Source organism: Rhipicephalus sanguineus, chromosome 1 (assembly GCF_013339695.2).
Source record: "Rhipicephalus sanguineus isolate Rsan-2018 chromosome 1, BIME_Rsan_1.4, whole genome shotgun sequence".
Lineage (NCBI taxonomy): Eukaryota > Metazoa > Arthropoda > Arachnida > Ixodida > Ixodidae > Rhipicephalus > Rhipicephalus sanguineus.
In genome coordinates, this window is record NC_051176.1 from 265952900 (window position 1) to 265975415 (window position 22516).

The window sequence follows — 22516 nt, forward strand, 5'->3', positions numbered from 1 at the left end:
GGTCAATTAGTGTCATTCATTTAGTCATTGGTTTGTTTTGAATATTTTGTTTATGTATCCCGGAGTTTGATATTGAGTCTTTGTGCTGTGATGGACCTCATACGTGTTTCTTTTGGTATTATCGCTCTCCGCTATCTGTAAATTTTGTTATTTTGTTCTTTTCTGGATGATGGGGCCAGTCAAGCCGTGAGATGCAGTTTTTTTTTTCCCCTTGACACCTAACAACGTCTATGTGTACTCTTATACTATACCTGTCATGTGGTTGAATAAAGTCAACTCAGCTCAACTGGATAGTTAAATCCTGATATTACTGGCTATTTCTACGCCCGCTGTTCGCTCAAGGTATTAATTTGCTCACGTTGCTGAAGGTGTTCTTAAGTGCAACACCATTCTTCCGTCCAAATCCCCATCGTGCGTGTTCGCAGTGTTCTTGGAAATGTTCCCAATTAAAAAAAAAAGAGACGGTAGGCAACCAGCGGTAATTTAGATAAACCAATTGTTAGCTAAGGTAAACAACCTGTCAAATGCAGTAGAAAACGCACTAAAAGAAATAGGCTGGCTTGCTCTGTATCGATTGCACTAGTGGAATATGTTAATACTATTTAATACTATATTATTACTATTTGTTAATACTATATGTTAATTATACTACAACTAACATCCCCTATACTTTGCTTGGCATTATTGTCTGTTAGTTCTCATTATTATTTGGGAGAAAAGTATACATATGCAAGTGATAGATAACCTTTGTGTAATTGGTCACTACAATTAGGTTCTTTTTCTAACGAGGTAATTTAAATCGTAATGGTTTACTGTTCCTCTTTTTTCTGTGACGTGTACCAGTCTGGCTAAAAGGAAATAAGCAAAGACAACCGCACAACAACACGCCTCATATGGAGAGCACGAATACCGCACCCACATGTGGTGGCATAAGAGGCGTCGTTTTTTATTTGCCAATATAAACGCTGTCCCTTTGTGTGACGCAAGTTTGTGTTTCACTTAACAAACGTAATAAGGGAGGCGTATTTAACATTTGTTTCAGTGGTTTTGGTGGTGTAAATTTTTGTGTAATGTGTCCTCTATAAGGCGAGGAATACTATCTGTAACTTCGCTTCATAATTTGCTTTATTTTCTTTACGGACAAGGCTCTCTAAAATTTTATTTTGCATCGCCTTCCTGTATAACCTTAATCCGTTCACAGGCATGACCTCTACTGGAATCCCTCCTTATGCTACGCAGTTTGCACCACCTCGTTATACCGAATACCAGCACAACGTTCACTACATATAATGTGGTTACGCCACTTATTATCAGGCCTCGTAGAGGTAGGCCGACATTAGCCTATATAAACTACACTTCACCGTTTCCAAGCGCCGCCACGCAGAATATAAAACAACATTCTCTTGTCACTTTGAACTGTCGCGTAGAACGGCGAGAACTGTGCCACAAGTGTGTATTATGTTTGCCATAAAAGATCCAAAGCTAACAAAAAGAGGCACAAAGAGCTTCCGCCATGCATACTCAGGGCATCTCAGAGAGAAAACAGACAGAGACAGTGTCGTGCCCGAAGTGAGAGCGTGGCAAAGTGCTTTGCATACGCGTAATCGCTGGCGTCGCCTGTGTAGCCCTTGGGAACAATCGTTGCTTGTTGTTTACACGTGAATAATCTACGTAAGGCCCCATTCTGGTCGGTTGCAGATGGCTACATAGTCCTGGTCCTATTCGAGGCCGAAGCCCTCTGCGTTTGAGATTGCGATGGTCAGCTTCTCCCGAAGGACGTCCTTGCTTTTGTACTTGGGTAGCACCAGCTGATTGAAGCACGTGTGCGACACAGGCAGCCTGCGAATTCGTACAGGGAACCACATCAGGTCTTTAACCACTCCGGGTCAGCCCTGGAGGCGACGTCAAACAGCAGAAAATTGACTCGCGTCTGTCGACACTAAATGTATAGGTACAGCAGACCGATTCTTTAACAGTAACGCGCGAGCGTCGACTGGCCGCCTGGTCACCACGGTGCAAAGCGACGGGCTCAGTTCGAGTAGCGCATGCGCACCAAGTTTACTCGAAGTGCAAGTTTCATATACTAAGCCCTTCCAAACAGTACGACACAACCCCCGGCACAATTAAAGTGGTGCCATCTTTTCCACTTGTCAGAGCTGCCTCCGATAAGCAGGCAAGCTTGGCACTAACGTAACCACGACAGGGGCATGTGTCATGCATGCGGGAAGAGCCCAGCAGATGAAAGCACTGGCGTAGCCAGGGGGCGTTAAAACCTCCCTAAAATTTTCACTTTTGCATGTCTATATATCCACGCACAGTCGCACACGTACAAGCGCAAGCACGAACATACAGAAAGTATGGTTAAACTCAACCCGAAAAAAATTTCTGGATACCCCCCTGGATGAGCGCTTCGAATGAGCTTGGTGCGCACGTGCCACTCTTGCTGACCTCGTCGGTTAGCGCCGTCAGTAGCCGCTGGCCGGCCGGCCAGTCTAGAGATGTAGTTTAAATTAAGCTTCTAAAGGAGCCATATACAGTAACTCAAGGCCAGTTGACGTTGTAAACATGTCCAATCAGCCAAGACATTGTTAAATGCAACTTAAGCGTTTTTTAAATGCGAAGCATATCTTAGCGAACCCAAGGCACTTGGAGCGTTTCTGTCTATCTATCTATCTATCTAGCCGCCTACGTCTGGGTGCTCTCATGATCACCTCCTTAACTTGGTGTAGACCAAAAGTGACATGGGAGGGTAAGAGGACTTGACAAATATGACTGTCTGGTCATGACATGAATAACGTGAAAATCCTGTCGCGTACGTCGTCAAGCTCTTCCCTCCATACACGTGTGGCACATACCTGTTTACCACGGGCCACGGTGTATGGGTATGCGCCACAGGTGATTGACAGTTTATATCAACCCAGGAACGGCGAGAATAGCCATTGGTAATTTAAATGCGACAGCGTTAAGAAAAAGTGACATCGGCAGCTTTGACCCGACGAATGCAGAGAACAAAACTTAGGATCCAAGCAGGAATCGAACCCAAGCATTCTGCGTGGCAGTCGAGTATTCTACCACAGAGCCACACCAGGTCTAGAAACTGCTTTGCAAAAATACCCTATGCAGGCGTAATGTCGGTGGAACGTCAGTTGTGGTTGTGGTGCTGGCTATCTAATTTTATAACAAAGCAATAAACACTATATACATATGTACTCCTATGATACAGGCGTCATATCAGATAACGTCTGTGGTTCCAGTGTTGGCTCCGCTTTTACATCAGTCTAATAAACATTACATTTGAGTTCCTATGATTCAGCAAACTATATGAAGCATTGCTTGACCTCAGAGGAATACAGTAACGAAAGTTACGTATGATATTCACATGATTGCACAATAAAGTGCACTTAATTTCGATAATGCTGACGTATGTCTGTATTACGTCTGTGACGTAGGGCTGACGTTACGTCGCACCATAACTTACTTTTTAAAGGGGTCATGAAGCACCCCTTGGGCTTGTTGAAAAAACACATCCTGCGGAAAGCTGACACGGCTATGAACTGCTCTGCAAAATATTACAGTCGTGCGCGCTGCGTAAAGGCCACAAGCGGAGCGCGAAGTTGCCGTTTCCTCAGGCGCCCTCTTTTCAAACAGAGGCCGGCTCTCACTCTCGTCGGTGGGCGGGGCGTCTGCACGTTGACGTCGCGGATCTGCCAGTTTACGTCGTAAGAGATTTAGCATGCTTATTGGCCGATAGCCGGATGAGATGCGCTTCTTGCCACGGGGTGCCGCCACTTGCCCGCGCCGCACTCCTCAGTCTGCTAAATTTACACGGTAGCCGCACTCGCGCACGCGAATCACAGCGGGAGAGCGATCGCGTTCCATGACGCGCGCTTACGTAACTTCTTACCCCCGTGCCATCCCTCCCTGTCTAGCTTCCAGTGCGCTCGTCGGCACGAGAAAAGAGAGAAAGCGCTGAGAGCGTGCGCCAAACCCCCGTAACTCCGCTCATTCTTGACGGATTCCAGAAATTTTTGCGGCAATCGATTCGGGAGGCAGTAAACTCCGATACTGAGGTCATTAGATCATTACTTGGAAAAGTGGTTCATGACCCCTTTAAACGCCAGTGTTGTCGACGTGCCTGGTAAGCCCCCGATGTGCACATAACTACTAGTACACTTACAAAAACACGTCGATCCACCTCGTAACGCTTAGCTCAAAGCAAAAAAAAAAAAAAAAATGCAGCATAGAACTGCTCGCTGACTGCTTCGCATGAAACCGATTCCCACAAGGCGTGGGATCTGCCGAATTTTCTTTTCCCTCTCACTCTCTCTCTCTCTCTCTCTCTCTCTCTCTCTCTGTTTTTTTTTTTATCTGAGGCTCAGGACGGACACATTGAAAGAATTGGTTCTTTAGTCTTAACATGACGGCTAAGTACACATGACTGAAATCGAACTGGAGCAGTATAGCTCACAGTTACGGCATTTATTATAATGTGAACTATGCATTTAGCAGTCCAAGCATGTATAGGATAATTAGAGAAGTTAATTGACGTCATGCTTAAGGCACGCTCATGCTATCGTGAAAAAATGCGAGAAAGAAACAACGCTACTTTCTTTTTATTGAAAGTTGCACGCAGCCAGCAAATTTAAAGAAGCCAAAACCGATTTCGAAGAAGGTCGTACACTCTAAGGCAAAATTACCCGAACGAGGAGTAACGGAGCCCAATAGGCCTGCGCGATGAACGGTTAGACCGTCGTAGGAGCAAGCGGAGAGGGATGCGTGCCGTGTGCAACCCAGTTAGTCTGCAAAGGGTTGAACGGCGCGGGAGATGCAGGCCGTGTGCATGGATACGTTCCGTGTGCAAACCGTTGTCAAGGGTAAACCGTCGTCCTCCTCGCTCGGGTCAGTCTTCCAACTTGTGTTCGAGCTGGCGTGTTGCCGGTTGTGTCGCACTCGGAGTTCGCCGATCTAGGAACTACGGCTCGCTGCCTTTGATACACACGTATGCGTGGATGAGTGTGTCGTGCTGCTTTTACGTTTCGCCACACCCACGAAGTCTGGAGCTGCTCTGGACACGTCGCGACGCCAAGCTGTATATCCCCGGCGTAGTCGCGTCACTGCGTCGCCACCGGCTGGGAATGGCGGCCGAGAAGACAGTAGGGTGATTCCACGTAAGATCGAACAAACGATGGCTGGTCGACCTCTCAAATTTATTTCAAAATTTTATATATTATTGCCTGATGAGTGGAAAGAAGAGATCCGCAATTTGTTTTGCCGCCAAAAATTTTTTCGAACCACAGGAAATCAATAATGACGAAGAGGTGGAGTGGAGCGCTCATCCGCTCTGCTGTTTTGGCCAATTTTCGTTATGAATTGCACAAAATATATTAAAGTTAGGTAGCTGAAATTTATTTGCCTAAATATATGCATGTTTTTGCTTCTGCTCAGGTATTTTTAGTTTTTATGTGTAGTGTAGATGTTTTTATAAAAAACCTCAAAAATGGCCCAATCGGCAAAATTTTCTGTACTTTTGAAGGTCTTTATCTCAAAAAAGCCTTGTAGCAGAGGTACGAAAATTCCGCATTACGTTCTTCGCATGCGTATCTACCAAACTGCCAAATCTTGTATTTATATAGCTTTTCAGTAAAGAGATATGATCGGGCTAAGTTCAAGAAAACACCGAACAATGAAAACTTCTGACGACAATTAAAAAAAAAAAACCCATTTTTTAAATTTCTTAAACTTTGTCCACTTATTCTCCTCCACATCAGCTTTCACAATCATTAAAAACATGTTGCATAATGTCGTTGCACTAATAGTTACGGCCCCTCCAATGAGACCCTTAGGCAAGGATGGGCAATTCCGACTTCTTGCCCAGCAAGTGTATAAAATGCAGGCAGGATTGAATTTCTTTTTATTAACAGGTCAGCAGGTACCTAAAAAGGTGTCGCCGGCACTGAAGACGTTAATTTTGAAATTATTTGGTCACTGCAGCGGCCACGAGCGCGGAGCTACCGAGTATGCGCGCGCACCCGAGATGCTCGTTGTAAGAGACGGCGCAGTGAGAGCTCGTTCTCGCGTCCTCAGACCGATTGAGTTCGAAACAGCAACACCTCTCGGGTGACTTGAACGCGCGTGCACTGGAGCTTCGCTATTCTATCCGCCCTCTGTTCGCATCTCAGCTAGGCGCTGATAACACGGCGGAGATGGAAGCAAGATGAAAACTCTATAAGGGAGCTATGAGCGCTCGCTTCACGCACGGTGCTGCCACAGAAACTGCGCTGCGCCAGTTGCGATCAGTGGAAAGCATGAACGTGGCGCTCCAGTGGCAAAGCAAAATATGGATTGTCAAAGGAAAGAAAAGCAAAACTATCGGTAACAGGATGCGCTTGTCTATATTAGATGTCGGCAGCAGACGGCGTGAACTGGCCGCGCGTTCGGTGCGCTGTTCACACTTCATTCGGCGCGGATAGTTCTTGTGCTTTGCTCTTACTCTACTCCTCCTGTGCGTCTCATGACGAGAAAGTATAGCTCTGAATGAATCTATTGTGGAGAATACCTTTCGAAGCACAAGAAGCTTAAAGGAGTACTGACACGAATTTTTAAAAAAATTCGGATTGTGGCTCTAAATAAAAATACTGGTGTCGAGAAACGTAAAACGACTATTGTGGTGCCTGGGAATGCATCCTATATATTTTAATTAGCGCCACCTTAAAAAGACACTTTCGGTTTCGATATCGAGGGGGTGGCTTCTCAGTGTCGTTTCATAGCAGTGTGACGTCACGGAGATACAGAAATTCGCCACGTACTAGCGGGAAATCCGTCATCTGCTCGTGGTGCAATAGACAACGATCAGTGAATTGTCGTCCAGTGACCCTGACAGTGATTTCTACGATTTAGGCTGCATGCAGGACGCAGAACTCGCGAACTCGGAGGAACTGTCTTGACTTGTCGGGATAATGTCCTTGCAGTGTGCCTGGCTTGCAAATGCTCAGCGACGAAAACTTCAAAGTCAAATTAAAATATTTTATACGTGTTCTCCGACTCCAGTGTGTGGACAGCGTGGACACTGCATACCAATGAAACAAAAAATGTCCCTTTTGCGATGTCTCAAAACCGTGTCAGTACTCCTTTAATTATTGCAAAGAAGCCAAAATTTCGCAGAGTTACCGACCTAGACATAAATGCTTTGAAGGAACGTTTAAAGCCCGAAAGATCAGTGACTGTCAGTGAGACGGACTACTTGTGCTACGCGTGCTTTTGCTACCACTGCAATGAAAGATCTTCACGGAACGCACAGTTTAACGATGACATTCTTATGCCCCCTGAAAAAGAAATCGACGCTATTAACCAGATCACTGCGACTACCGGTGCACGTGCGTTCAAGTCACCCGAGAGGTGTTGCTGTTTCGAACTCAATCGGTCTGAGGACGCGAGAACGAGCTCTCACTGTGCCGTCTCTTACAACGAGCATCTCGTGTGCGCGCGCGAATACTCGGTAGCTCCGCGCTCGTGGCCGCTGCAGTGACCAAATAATTTCAAAATTAACGTCTTCAGTGCCGGCGACACCTTTTTAGGTACCTGCTGACCTGTTAATAAAAAGAAATTCAATCCTGCCTGCATTTTATACACTTGCTGGGCAAGAAGTCGGAATTGCCCATCCTTGCCTAAGGGTCTCATTGGAGGGGCCGTAACTATTAGTGCAACGACATTATGCAACATGTTTTTAATGATTGTGAAAGCTGATGTGGAGGAGAATAAGTGGACAAAGTTTAAGAAATTTAAAAAATGGGTTTTTTTTTTAATTGTCGTCGGAAGTTTTCATTGTTCGGTGTTTTCTTGAACTTAGCCCGATCATATCTCTTTACTGAAAAGCTATATAAATACAAGATTTGGCAGTTTGGTAGATACGCATGCGAAGAACGTAATGCGGAATTTTCGTACCTCTGCTACTAGGCTTTTTTGAGATAAAGACCTTCAAAAGTACAGAAAATTTTGCCGATTGGGCCATTTTTGAGGTTTTTTATAAAAACATCTACACTACACATAAAAACTAAAGATACCTGAGAAGAAGCAAAAAAATGCATATATTTAGGCAAATAAATTTCAGCTACCTAACTTTAATATATTTTGTGCAATTCATAACGAAAATTGGCCAAAACAGCAGAGCGGATGAGCGCTCCACTCCACCTCTTCGTCATTATTGATTTCCTGTGCTTCGAGAAAATTTTTGGCGGCAAAACAAATTGCGGATCTCTTCTTTCCACTCATCAGGCAATAATATATAAAATTTTGAAATAAATTTGAGAGGTCGACCAGCCACCGTTTGTTCGATCTTACGTGGAATCACCCAGTAGGCCTATCGGATCCATGACTTCAATCTGGCTCGGGGCACAAATCGGCGCTGGATTCTTTCACAAGTAAGTGATCGCTTTTTGTTCTGCCGTACCTATCGCGTGCGCGAAACTGGTCGCGATTATCGGTAACGGACTCGATCGTGTTGTATATCGCGCGCACGAAATGTACCGCGAGGGCCGGCTTGGGCGTGAGCTCTCTTGTGCTTTGTGACCGCCTGGATATTGGCCGCCGTTGTCGTCGCCTGCCCGGATGTTCGATTCGCCGTGGTGATGAGCTGCGAGCTCGCGATATTAGCAATATTAGGCAGAGGCCTCCCCGCTGTTTTGCGACTCGTCCAAAACGCTGTGCGGTAGCAACGAGCTCTATTGTATGCCGCGCGCTTGAAATGCACCGGCATGGGTTGTCGGGTGCTTCAGCTAGCCGACTTTAGGTGCGCTTCGAATGATTGGTCGCCATGACCTTCGGCTTCCTCGACGCTCGCTCGCAAGAGGTTCACCGCCATTCGCGGCGTCGACCCCGCTTTCGCTCGCTGTACTGGTGCTCGCTAGAGGAATTTGGTGGAAATTGGACGCCGCTATCGGCGGCTTCCCCTTCGCTCGCTCGCAAGCAGCCTGGTGGTGTTCGTGGTGTCGGCTTCGCGTTCGCGCGCTGTTCCGCTCGAGTTTCACTGGCGGCTGCGGCGGCTGACGGGCTTACTCGAGCTGTACCACGTCGCTCGCAAAAAACTCGCCGTCTCGCTGGGGCACGGTGGTTGGCGGCGCCTCGGCGTGATGGCTGCGGCTGTCGCACTTGAAGTGTTTGTTGCGCTGTGTGGCTTGAAATGCGTCTTTGATGACGTATGACATCACGGTGAAATTATTTACATGCCATATTTTAGACGTGTGTTTTTACCTTGCACGTATTTGCCATGTACGTGCGTCTCATCCCGTCTGTGACGTGTCGCAGAATATTTGCAATATTTTTGTGCTTCGCAGGGGGGTCATTTTACGCCAGACGTAGCCCTTTCGGCGACCATATCAAATGTTCTTGAAAAAAAATTTGCTGATTTCTTGCATCGAAAACAGCGAATTGCTAGAATATTTCGGAGAAAAAAATTTTTGGTCACGTGGGAGCCTTCTGAATTTCGCAGGATGTCGTCTGAATGTGGTTTGTCAGAAAAATTATTCTGAGAGTATCTTTGCTTGCTTCAATACCAAATTTGGTTTACTGACTAAGCAAAGGTGTTTGTGTAATGTGTTCAAAGCTCAATAATATTACTGCAATTTTTCTACCACAAATGCGTCCAGAAAATTTGCCAAAATGTCCTTTGTTTGCATTTTTTCCTATGTAATATTGCGCTATGTATGAATATCTGAATAATAAATACTTACTCTACAAAAGGTATATTTTGCGTTAAAACTATTTTCAGAGCACTGCAGTCTTCAAATTTTGCGACAAAAAATCGCAAACTTGAGAAAGTCATCATTTTGGTCCACATTGAGACGCAATTTACATCACGTGGTGCTCCAATTAAAAATCAAATTGATACCTCAATCGAAAGCAAATAAATTCATTTTCATTTCATTTTATTATACCCCTCAGGGCCAGAGGCAGAAATAGTTCTTCTTATACAGCACCCTTATCATTACAAGTTTTGTTTTGAGGAATAAAATAATTTTTGAAATTCCCTATTGACGTCTATGGGGCACTTTAACGAGGAAGCTGCCGCGTATCCAAATGGGAAGATAGCCGTCAATGGGGAATTTCAAAAATTATTTTCTTCCTTAAAACAAAACTTGTAATGATAAAACTTGCTATATAAGAACTATTTATTTGCTTTCGATTGAGGTATCAAGTTGATTTTTAATTGGAGGATCACGTGATGTAAATTGCGTCTCAATGTGGACCAAAATGATGATTTTCTCAAGTTTGCGATTTTTTCTCGCAAAATTTGAAGACTGCAGTGCTCTGAAAATAGTTTTAACGCAAAATATGCCTTTTGTAGAGTAAGTATTCATTATTCAGATATTCATACACAGCGCAATATTACAGAGGAAAAAAAGCAAACAAAGGACATTTTGGCAAATTTTCTGGACGCATTTGTGGCAGAGAAAATACAGTAATATTATTGAGCTTTGAACACCTTACACAAACACCTTTGCTTAGTAAGTAAACCAAATTTGGTATTGAAGCAAGCAAAGATACTCTCAGAATAATTTTTCTGACAAACCACACTAAGACGACATCCTGCGAAATTCGGAAGGCTCCTACGGGAACAAAAAATTTTCCTCCCCCGAAATATTCTAGCAATTCGCTGTTTTCAATGCAAGATATCAGCACGATTTTTTTTCAAGAACATTTGAGATGGTCCCAAAAACGGCTGGGACGTTTGGCATGGAACGGCCCAGGGGTGAAATTATTTGCGTGCCATGTTTTAGACGTGTTTTAGTTGCACGTATTTGCACAGTGCGTGCGTCTTCACCCTCGCTGTCACGTGACTAAATATTTGCAATATTTTTGTGCTTTGCAGGATGCAGCCGTTGCCCACAACGAGCAGAATGCTGTGTGCCCTGGCGCGTACAACGACTGCCATCTGTCGCTTCCGTTGGAGCAGCATCACAGAAAGGACTGTACGAGATATGACAACGCGGCTGGACCTGTACTGGACATTTTGTAGTGAATTTAATGAAAGAAAGCAGAAACTTCATATGTATAGAAAAAATAAAACGTTTCATTGTCTCACTTTTGTCTTTCGTTGTCGCATTGAATGCGAAAGCAGTGACACACGCATGACTAAATATTATTTTGCGTGCTCTTTTCCGCGGCATTTGTTGCTCACCATGGAAAGAAACACGCGAAAAAAGTATTAAGTTTTGCGGAGAGTAACTGTAGAAAATCATCCCTGGGATAAAAAGTTCATCCGAATGGAGCGTTTGAGAGGACCGACCGTTGGTCCGGCGAGGTGCAACTGCGAGGACTAACGGTTGCCCGGTAAGGTGTAAATGTGAGGACCAAATGTTAGTCCATTAAGGTGATCTGTGGGGACTAACAGTTGCCCGATATGGTGTAAATGTGAGGACTAAATGTTAGTCCATTAAGGTGATCTGTGGGGACTAACAGTTGCCCGGTATGGTGTAAATGTGAGGACTAAATGTTAGTCCATTGTGGAGTCTAACTGTTAGACCCGGTGCCGTTAGTCCTTAAAGGGATTAATGGTTGTGGCAGCCCCATTAGTCCCCAAAAGGACGAACCACACACCCTTTTAACACCCTTTTGCCTTAGAGTGTAGGTTTGCTTGCACATTTTTTCCCATTAAATTTTATCAGTGAACTATCAAAATATGCATATTCATTTTCGGTGTGCATGCATTATCGTTGGTTTCATGAGCGTGTAATGCACGTGCGTCTGCTAGCGTCGTTATTTCTCGCCAACTACAAGAAGAAAGAACTCCGCATATCGCGGCGTTTAGAGAAATTAATTTTCTATGCATAGCAAAAATCCTGAAGTTCGGTCATTGCCCAAACTGTTCAACTGCTTGATAAAACTTCATTCAATGTGTAGACTTTCTTTCTTTTTTTCTTTTCGTATCGTTAAATGGAACCGCTACTGGCCCGAACGTGTGATTAGACCCAGGTGGAAATGAAAAGACCGTAAATTATAGTGACCGATTCAAGCATCCTTTTCGCAGTCTGAGTAGGATTTATATTTTAAAATTGCGTTTAAAAGACACAAACCGTCATGTCGCGCAGACTAGCGGAAGAGCCTTGAAGCTGGATTCTGGATTCGTTCAGTTTGCTGTATGTAAGTAATCTTGATACTTTCATGCAAACCAGAATGAGGGCTCAAAGTTATGGTACGTTTATTATTTACATCCCCGCCCTGTTCTGTGCTGCTTACGAGGTAAAAATAAATAGCACGCTGAGAAGCGGCGTTTTAAATTTTTCATGACCTGGGCTTCCAATTTCATGCCTTGATGACAGTTCGCAAATCACAAGTCAGATAGGTCGAAAGATGCCCGAAAGCGGAAGCACACGCAGCGCGCGCTCTCTGCACACACACACGCGCTCATTGATCCCGCTCTGATGTTGTGGCGCCATCTTTCGGGGATCCTGCTAAACTGGCTACCATGTTTCGTTTGTATTGACAGGCGGCATTATTTGAATAACTCAGTAGGCTTAGTAGGCTCACATAAGCTCTGGAATAAGGTACTGTGACGTCTCGGCTGGACGTCTCGGTTTACTTGGTCGAGAACTCGGGAGCGAACAAGTGCAGCGTGCCCGAACTTGATGAGCATGCACGGCGACGGTGAGTATGAATAGACAAACGGATGACGATGAATATGATCATAAGCGTGAGCATCGAGGGGGGGGGGGGGGGGGAGGGGCAAAGTCTGCCCCCATACATTGAATTAGCAGGGAAGGGGGGGCGCTGCGATAAACCTCCCCCCCCCCTGATGAGGAACCCTGCGCACGCCTAAGATTATGATAATGTACAGATGAGGAAGAAGTGCATACTTACATTTCCGTGTTGGTGTTTTGAGCCGAAATCTTGAACGCCATCTCTCCCATGCCACCGACGGGTACTCGGTCGCTGCCAGTAGCAAAGCGAAGGAATTGCTTTTGTACGTCAGAGTTGAACGATTTCAGTATGTCCCAGAAGTCCCTAAATGGAACACGATGTGAATATGAACACAATGTGAATATTAAGCTGGAGTAAATGATGAGAAGAAAAAACAAAAGCACGTCCACATGTTCAACATTTCTTAATGCGATCATTGCGATGTCGATAACCATGCTAATGTAATTTTTCCAGTGATAGATTCATTCTTGCTGGTATAGATTTTTCGATACAAAACTATCTTTCCTTCTTTAAGCTTGTTGAACTCTTCATTTGTCCTTACGATAACGCCTCACAATTGCCTTAAATGCTAGAATGCTGCCAGACTGCCAGGCAGTGTATACGTGAGCTCGTATTTTGTGCTGCCTAAATAGCAATGTGTAGAGATATAGCACGCGCGCTCAAAAAGTTAATGGACATGTGTGTAGTGCACAATAGAAAGTAGACTACATCGTCGACCTCGCATTGTGTCGTCGTCGTGCATTTTGTGTAAAGTGAGTTTTAACAGGCACTACCATGGGCGTCGGCAGGATTTTGTTTTGGGGTGTGCAAACCAAACTCGTGTTGTGTAGTGCTGGAGGGCGCTAGTGTAGCTTGGGGGGTGGAGCAAGTGCTGGTGCGGTTTGGGGGGGGGGGGGGTCAACTGCCTTTTTTGCATACCCCTGCTGACGCCCTTTGGCGCTACCCAATGCTCGGGACATTTATACTTGTATGCTGAAACACAGCAAGACCGCATTCACTACATCATTCGCAACTTAACCGCGTGTAACTTTTATGCTTATGCGTTATACCGCTCGCAAGCTATGGTGCATAGAAAACACTAATTTAGGCAGATGCACAGCGTGGGACATATACGCAATGATGTCACGAAGACTTTAAATGCGATTTATGATTCTTGGCGCGGGAAGAATGGTGACATCCGGCGCGTGCGCAGAGAAGCAACTATATACGACACATATTTAAGAGTTTTGTACGTCTTGTTCCACATCGGCACACATACGTTCGAGCAGATTGGTCAATAATGGGTCCACACCAGGTGGCGTGAACGGATAAGCTAAATAGAGGAAAATGAAGTAAATAAAATAATTTATGGATTGTAATAAACTGTTCAACCACCAGATCAAGACAGCAACCGTATAGAAGTAAAGTGCCAAACCTGGGAGGGTGGCATGCCACCCTCCCAGGTTTCAAATGTAACGAGAAAAGCTGCCCGACGTCACTGTTTATTTCTGCCATTCATGCACGCGGATAGAGTATGAATACGTTACCTGATAAGTGGTTCATCCTCCTCAAAGCTGTCATATACAGTGACTTTTCGTAGTTCATCCAGGTCTAATTTCGGACAACCACAGACGAGCATTTCGACTTCCTCGGGGCGGAGCATCTGTCGTTGACAAGAAAAATAAAATAAAAAATAAAAAAGGAGAATACGGCGGGCTTATGCGTGTGTCACAATATTAAAACACTGCTAAACTGCTTTAGTTTGAAAGGATGTTAAGTTACGTACGATGAGCGCGTTGGAGGCGCAAACGCTGTGAAATCCTAGGTAGAAGGCTTTGAATGGCTGAGCGATCGCCTTGTTCAGGACTAGATCCACGTAGAGCTCCACGTACTCTGTCGGAGGAAAAAGTAACAAACGTGCCCAGAGGAAGGAAGTAAGGGGCTTTAGGCTAAATAGGAGATGTCCGTATCCGACACACCAACATGAGGTAGACAACACAAATGGGTCACACTTAAAATAGATAATTTAATTCGACCAATTCAGTATATAGCGCCGACCATCAAATCGGATGCTAAGGGACGTGTGACCTATTTGCATTGTCTGCCATGCGGCGGTACATACGGGCTAGTTCGGTGGACGCTTACAGAACATGCTGCGTGGTACTGTGCGAATATTCGAAACGATCGAATTTGTACGGCTGAGATACTACTGTTCAAATCGATTCGGTATTCGAATGCACATGTCACTGTTCATAAATACGAATAGCTTTTGGAGAATTAAAATTGTCAACTGTGCGCGATCAGGCATAAATTTGCAGCGAAATGCGTTAACTTTTATCCCGGCGGCCGTGTACATACTAGCAGGCCTAAAACACGACAAATGACGTAGTGGTGCATAAAATAGGTCGCTCAGGGACCTGGAGTTTTCTGTTAAAGCACAATCATTCGTGCTCATCGAAAGATCCTCAGTACGCGAGCAACCTACTTACGTCCTAATGGTCAATTAATGCGCTGAAATAGACCGCTTTATAATGCCCACTGTATAATGGAGAACCTCGTTAGCACTGTAAGTGGCTATACGAAGCTGTGAACATCGTGTTATAATAATGGTGAAAACGACTTCTAGTTATTCGAAAAATATTTGATATTCAATTCAATTCGCTTCGGATGCCATCTGATTCGCATTCGATTCGGTTTCAAAAATAACTATTCGCGTACAGCCTATAAAGAAGTACTGTTTCCGCGTCGCTCCAAGGCGGAGTTTGAAAACTGACGAACTTAGTACTGTAATGTCGTCCAGGTGACATCGCTGCTGAACATAATTTCGCGCGCATGCCGCAGAGAACTTCGCTTAACAGCTTTACAGCAACGGGGCCTCGCTTTCCGACAGCTCACTCACAGCAACTGGATTTCCCTCAAACGCCACTTCAGTAACCAGCAACAAGTGCGTCTGAATTAGTTACCTTTAAAAGTTTTGTACCCCCCTCCCCCCATGTATAGCCGTAGACTTAATTTCGCAGTGCTATATAGTTCAGAAAACATACAAAGCTGTATCATCCATCTTAGTTATTCACTAATGACGAAGCAAGTGTGTTTTTTGGCGTGTAGGTCGATGGATACACAGTGCTTAGTCATACCGGCTGGAATCCACTGACGAATCAGTAAATTGTATTCATGTTGTGGTATCGCTATTCCCTAAAGCATTTTGTCGCCTATCGTGGTCACACATTGATGAAGAAGCGAAAGTAGTATGGCGACACTGCTTCATCATCTATGGTGTCCATCCACCGATGGCTAAGGTAATTCTCTGTTTTGGCGGCAGCATGGGCTGAATGGCCTGATAATGCGTCAAGCGCATGACCAACCGCTCGTGCTTTTTTTTTTTTTTTTGTCAAGGCCATGCGAATTGCGCTTACTTATTTGCCATAGACTCCCAGTAACCCCTTTCAAGTGTTCACAACTAAGACGAAGCATTAGCTCTGAGCAAACTACTGTTTGCCTATTTTAATCGCACGTGAAACACAGAAGAATTGTTGAGCAACTGCTGAGTGGAGCTGTGTTCATCTAGTCGAACTTAGGAGGAAGTTTTAGCACGATGCTCTTTTAACACACCCGAAAGGGGAAAGGAAATCGACCAGAAAAAGTCCGGTTTACTACCCTAGCCATGTAGAATGGAAAATGAATTTAGAGATAGAAGCGGCAAAAGATAAAGCGCAAAGCGTTTTGTCACAGAAGTAGAATGACGGAAAAGCTTTAGGTCCATCCCTTCGACCGATGATGAAGCAGTTCGATTCCCAATACAGGCTATTGGCCAGACACTGCTTCGTCATCCGTCGTTATAGCGTCTATTAAAGGGGTCATGAAGCACCCCTTGGGCTGATTGAAAAAACACATCCTGCGGAAAGCTGACACGGCTATGAACTGCTCTGCCAAATATTACAGTCGTGCGCTCCGCGTAATGGCCACAAGCGGAGCGCGAAGTTGCCGTTTCCCCAGGCACCCTCTTTTCAAACAGAGGCCGGTTCTCACTCTCGTCGGTGGGCGGGGCGTCTGTCCGCTGTACGTCGCAAGAGACAGCATGCTTATTGGCCGATAGCCGACGTAAATCGAGAGCGGCGTTCGGATCAGATGCGCTTCTTGCCGCGGGGTGCCGCCACTTGCCGGCGCCGCACTCCTCAGTACACGGTAGCCGCACTCGCGCAAGCGAATCACAGCGGGAGAGCGATCGCGTTTCATGACGCGCGCTGGCGTAACTTCTTTCCCCCATGCCATCCCTCCCTGTCTAGCTTCCAGTGCGCTCGCCGGCACGAGAAAAGAGAGAAAGCGCTGGGAGCGTGCGCCAAACCCCCGTAACTCCGCTGATTCTTGACGGATTCGAGAAATTTTTGCGGCAATCGATTCGGGAGGCAGTACACTCCGATACTGAGGCCATTAGATCATTACTTGGAAAAGTGGTTCATGACCCCTTTAATAACTCGGAAAGTGTCTTGCCTTGCTCCCCGCATACAGCCCAAGAGCGCAACGCGGCCACTCCAAAATTGAGGCATGAAGCGCGTTAGCTATAGCGGTTACTGCCAGAAGCGAGCGTAGTTAAGCGTCGCTCCTAGAAGAATGACAAGCACAAGAACAAGGTGCGAGTCTTGAGAACAGGTGCGAGGCGTCACATGACAAAATAATGGATTTTGTTCTCCCTCAGTGGCTGCAAACTGTTTGCCAAGATATAACAAATCAATCTATGGAATAACGACAATGATTTCTTCAATTACTTGAAGTACTTTCTAATTTCAGATACAAATAATATCGAAAGAAAATTACAAGACGAAAGAGCCTCAATGTTGTCAAGGTTGTCAGGGGTGATGATTTTGGAAGCGCTCTCTTCATGCTGCTCTAATTAGCAGAACATGTACGCACGTTACACCGTCCGCATCCTTTGTCGATTTAGGTGGGCAAGCTTATTCTTACCTTTTCTATTTTCACTTGTAACTGGAATGTCCTCGCCACCGTATTTGAGCGTGTGGGTTTTTACTTCCCCGAACTCTTCTACAGAAACCTGCGCAGGAAAAACAGTGGTGCACCGTCACAGCGACGAGGAAAAAGTCCAAGATGTATATGACCGCTGACTTTTAGTTTGTTTATATCACCTGAAAATTCATGCAGAAATCCTCTTCAACGTTTCCCTCGTACGCCAGCAGTTCGTTTAAACCAACAGCGACATCCTAAAATAAACAGAGATGACGACGCAGAAAGGTTACTATTCCGATGTAACGTCACGAAGGTGAATTATGATGCAATGCATGTCAGTGCCATAATACTATACACAGTGTCCCAGGAAAAAACCCGAGTAACCGGTAAGTACGAGCCCACTGCCCATAATGCTGGGTTACGTGCACAATTCTAGGGAACTTTAAATGTCTTCGTAAATTCCATGCGGCATGCAAACTTTTTTTTTTGTTTCCGCCAACAGTATTGCAATTGGAGGGTGTTCTATGCAGTACAAAGTGTAACTGCAAAATTGCACGTGCACAACGTTGAAATAAACTAAGCTGGTATATTTTGAAAGACCGTACAATCGAGAGTGTTGGCAACTGGTGCTTTCAAAGGGTCAAAGAGAAGCGAGGTGGTAAAAGTGCGGCATAGGTGAATGTAGCAAAAAAAAAAAACCAAAAAATACGAAGAGTCATGTGGTTTTGCCACATGACTTGATTATTTAAGAATAGTATTCCATAACACAATAATTATGTTGGGGTTATTCATACTCACACATATAAGCCTGGCTAAGCATGGTGTATGTTTAAATACGTAAAGCTATTCCGCACAGGAATGCAGGAAAGCCGTACCGGCATCACTTCAGCGAGGTCCTCCGTCGTGAACTTGCAGATTCCTACGTAGGCGTTCTCAATGTTGTGTGGAACAACGGGAGGGTTGAGGAGCTTCTTGTAGCACGCCGTTGGGAAATGGAGATCCAAAATGATGGAGTTGTAGACGGCAAGTCCCATTAAGTGCGCAATGTAAGGAATATACCACATTTGCTCTGCACATTCGCTATGCAATTGACTTTTCTGCTAGAACAAAAAAAAAAAGCACCTTTGAGGTGTCCAAATGACGCGGGACGCAATAAAGGATATAACGCCTATAAGGTTGTATTCTCGTAGGTTTCCTAGCTGCGTTGTGCTGAACCAGTAGCATCTTGCCTTGTTGTGATATACGAACATGCCTGCAGACGTTGGTGAAAAAAAAATAAAGTACACAAATGTTCTAAGCCTTTTTGCGCTCTGTCATAGATATCTGAATCAGATAATAAACCACATACCGTAGTCGGGGCTGAAGATTTGCCTTATGAGCAAGAGAAACCATTCCTTTGTGAGACCGCCCATATCCAGTCCTGGTTCGCCAACAAAAGTAACCTTAAGCTTTTTCTTTAAGTCGCTTTGCTTTCTTGCGATCTGTAAGAAGGAAGACAGGAAGTATCTTGCCTCTGTCTTTTAGGTATTTTAGGCTTCTTTCATACAGTGATGGTTAATTTTACCAGGTTACATATCAAATTCATGGCCTAAAGGTATCACGGATAAGGCACAAGCTGCATGAACCATAAAAGACACATAGAGCACCGATCGGATATGAACTAAGCAGCCATGAAGCCAGACCAAGCCAGTCGAAGCACAGATCAATCAACGCGGGAAATTGTCGATGGAGCAGAGTTAGTGCGCTTGCGTGAGCTGTGCCCAAACAAGTTGACCAGTGCAACTTACAGACAAGAACCTGGCTCGTTATTCAATATCTCAAGGGACGACAGAAAAGCGAGTGCATACGTTCGATCTTGTTTGCATGCGCTGATGCTGAACTTTTTTTTTTCTTTCATACTTGATCGGTTTTACTTTTACGTGATACAACATATAAATGCGTATGTACAATATAATTGTTCCGGTTTTACGTTCCAAACCCACGATATGATTATAAGGGACGGCGTAGTGGAGGGCTGCAGAAATTTCGACCACCTGGGGTTCTTTAATGTGCACCTAAATCTAAGTACACGAGCCTCTAGTACTTTGCCTCCATCGAAATGCGGTCGCCGCGGCCGGTATTCGATCCCGCGACCTTCGGGTCAGCAATCGAGCCCTATAATCACTATACCTCCGCGGTGGGTGAATACGTGTGCATGTTTCAAGTGAGAATCACTTCTAAGAACAGTCCTGTGCAACTTTTTTTTAATGTGGTTACCTTCTTTCTGCCTACAGTGTACACCAGAACGGTTATTCACAGAACCGAAGTGGCGAATCGTGATCAGGTTCTCAAATGAAATTTTGATATTGTTCATAGTGGCTTACCTCATTCAGTGAGTCTGACACGAGGTGTGACCGTCGGACGTTCAGGTTGAGAAAAAATACATCGATATCTGGCGCCTGATGGTGAAGAGCACGGTTCAGTAGACTTCTCTGCAAGTAAAAGCAGTGTGATGCGTGGCTATAATAACCGTCGCAAGCAGATGTGCGAATATATGAACGCTTACCCTCGCATTCAGTATCATCTGTTGCTCAGAATCGCGCTGCAGGATAGACTTCTTGGCCACGATGCTTAGAATGAAGGGATACTGGCAGTAAGAAAACCTGCACGACAAATGTTCGATTCGAATATTTTATGAGTACGTATTTTAACTTTGAGAAAATTTCGCCCAGATCCAGTCTAAGCAACCATTACAGTAAGTAATCTAGTTTATTTCAACCAAATCATTTCATTCTATTTCTGTAGCAATTTCAGGGGCCTGTAAGACCACGTTTAGTAGGGCCGTAACTAGGGGGGGGGGGGGGGGAGGGGGTTCCGACACCCCCAGAAATTTTTTCATGCTTTAACTTTCGGGTGACACTAAAATATTTTCACGCCTTCACAGCGACCACCAGTTGCCAAAGTTAGCCGTTCTGCACACAAACACCCCCCGAAAAATATTCCTGGGTACGGCCCTGATGTTTAGAGTATTCAAACTCAGTTAAACTATAGGTATATTGTGTTGTCTTCAAGCGTATTTCCAGAACGTGTTTTTAAAAATTGCACTTTACCTTTACAATGATATCAACACAATCAGCCTCAATGCCACGTTGCAGCTGTGGTTTTATACGCTTCATAAATTAGGTTACCCTTTTCTTCACATGTAACAACAAGAAATCTAGTCTGTAGACCGGGAATAGGTGAAGAAACTTGCTTGGTGTGTTTTCCAGGAGACTGCCACCGGTAGTATTCAGACATCAGATCGATGTGGTCTAAGGCACTGTTGTAGAACTCCGTGTAGTTCAGTATGTTGGGATTCTTCTTGTTGTTTGCCGCGTCTGAAACGATTAATTTTGTAAAATAGTACGGTAACTATATCGCAGCTGTAAGTTGCAAAACAGTTACTACCACACAATGCTGTTCCAAACTAGCTGGGAATTATAATTGAGGTTGTGATGTCAAGTTCCTGCGTTTTAAAAAAAATTAAGTCTCACTCACTCACTCACTCACTCACTCACTCACTCACTCACTCACTCACTCACTCACTCACTCACTCACTCACTCACTCACTCACTCACTCACTCACTCACTCACTCACTCACTCACTCACTCACTCACTCACTCACTCACTCACTCACTCACTCACTCACTCACTCACTCACTCACTCACTCACTCACTCACTCACTCACGCACGCACGCACGCACGCACTCACGCACGCACGCACGCACGCACGCACGCACGCACGCACGCATGCACGCATGCACATGACGAACACGAACCGTCGACATCCAGGTACCCATGAAAATATTCGTCAAGACGGCATCTCCTTCTGCAACAGTACTACAGGGCGAAGCACGCTTTACAGGCGCGTAAGTTTTGGGGAAAGTGCGTTGGCGCAGGTAAATCGGTGAAAGAATAAACATTGATGTGGGGCTTTCCGCTGATGCAGCAGTTATCAATCTGGAAATAGTTCTGAAATACCTATTTTGTTCATGATTTTTACCGGGCTTGCCAATGTGAACATTCTGAAATGCCGCCATGTTAGCGTTCTCGGCCATTCAGCGAGTGCATACTCCTATCCTCGCCCTGCCAATCAGAGATGACCGAAATATGGCGATTTTGACTGATATCGCGGAACTATGCAGCACCCAGAATAACACCACGGCAGTGCATTTGCGCCGAAGCCCTGTATCACGTCAGAAACGGGAGTACGTGAAGAAATCAGCGACGTCTCTTTGCTTTGGCTCGAACTATACACGACGTCTCTGCTAACTTCACCAGTAGCTTTAAATATTCTATTTCGCTTATAGCAGGGTGCAACTAAAGGCATGTCATTTGCCATGCTACAAAACATATCAAACAATTTCTGTTGTACCATGCTTGGCTGTGTAATTAGTTTCATGGGCGTCGGCAGGATTTTGTCTTGGGGTGCAAACCCGTGTGGCATCGCGGTGGAGAAGGGGGGAAGCGCTGGTGTGGCGGGCAAGTTTTGGTGTGGCTTGGAGGGGGGGGGTGCAAGTGGCCCCCTTCCAACCCCCTGCCAACGTTCATGGTTCTGCTTGCAATTGCTGAAACAAAGAAACTATTCAACATGCTCTTCGCCGTTGTCCTCGCTACAGCGCTCACAAGCCGTCACTGCCAGACGTGGTGAGCCGTTTGGTGATAGTCCGCTTTAGAAACGGACAATATTAGAATATCGACCTAAAGAGTCGTCGCACCGGAAGTCGGTCAAGGCTTTATTGCATTTTTTTTTTCACGTGGAAGTGACCTATTAGAGAGACCATAGTTCTGCCGTTCTCAACAGCCCCTTTTTTACGCGTCCCTGTCTCCCCTCTTCTTTTGTCATTTTTCCAATTTCACTT

At 45.1% G+C, this 22516-nt stretch overlaps 1 protein-coding gene across 1 annotated transcript in view; it reads right to left on the bottom strand.

The window, feature by feature from the left end:
- Nucleotides 1-901: 901 nt before the first annotated feature.
- Nucleotides 902-22516, bottom strand: part of LOC119382787 (probable E3 ubiquitin-protein ligase HECTD2) — a 42877-nt gene continuing 21262 nt past the window's right edge. The window contains exons 9-20 of the mRNA XM_037650635.2: nucleotides 20867-20990; nucleotides 20180-20276; nucleotides 19998-20105; nucleotides 18983-19115; nucleotides 18798-18886; nucleotides 18510-18671; nucleotides 17814-17888; nucleotides 17635-17722; nucleotides 14459-14565; nucleotides 14220-14335; nucleotides 12853-12996; nucleotides 902-1839 (exon numbers count right to left, since the gene is read on the bottom strand). Of these exons, the coding sequence (XP_037506563.2) occupies nucleotides 1719-1839; nucleotides 12853-12996; nucleotides 14220-14335; nucleotides 14459-14565; nucleotides 17635-17722; nucleotides 17814-17888; nucleotides 18510-18671; nucleotides 18798-18886; nucleotides 18983-19115; nucleotides 19998-20105; nucleotides 20180-20276; nucleotides 20867-20990 (1364 nt within the window). The 3' untranslated portion in view covers nucleotides 902-1718. The remainder of the gene's footprint in view (nucleotides 1840-12852; nucleotides 12997-14219; nucleotides 14336-14458; nucleotides 14566-17634; nucleotides 17723-17813; nucleotides 17889-18509; nucleotides 18672-18797; nucleotides 18887-18982; nucleotides 19116-19997; nucleotides 20106-20179; nucleotides 20277-20866; nucleotides 20991-22516) is intronic.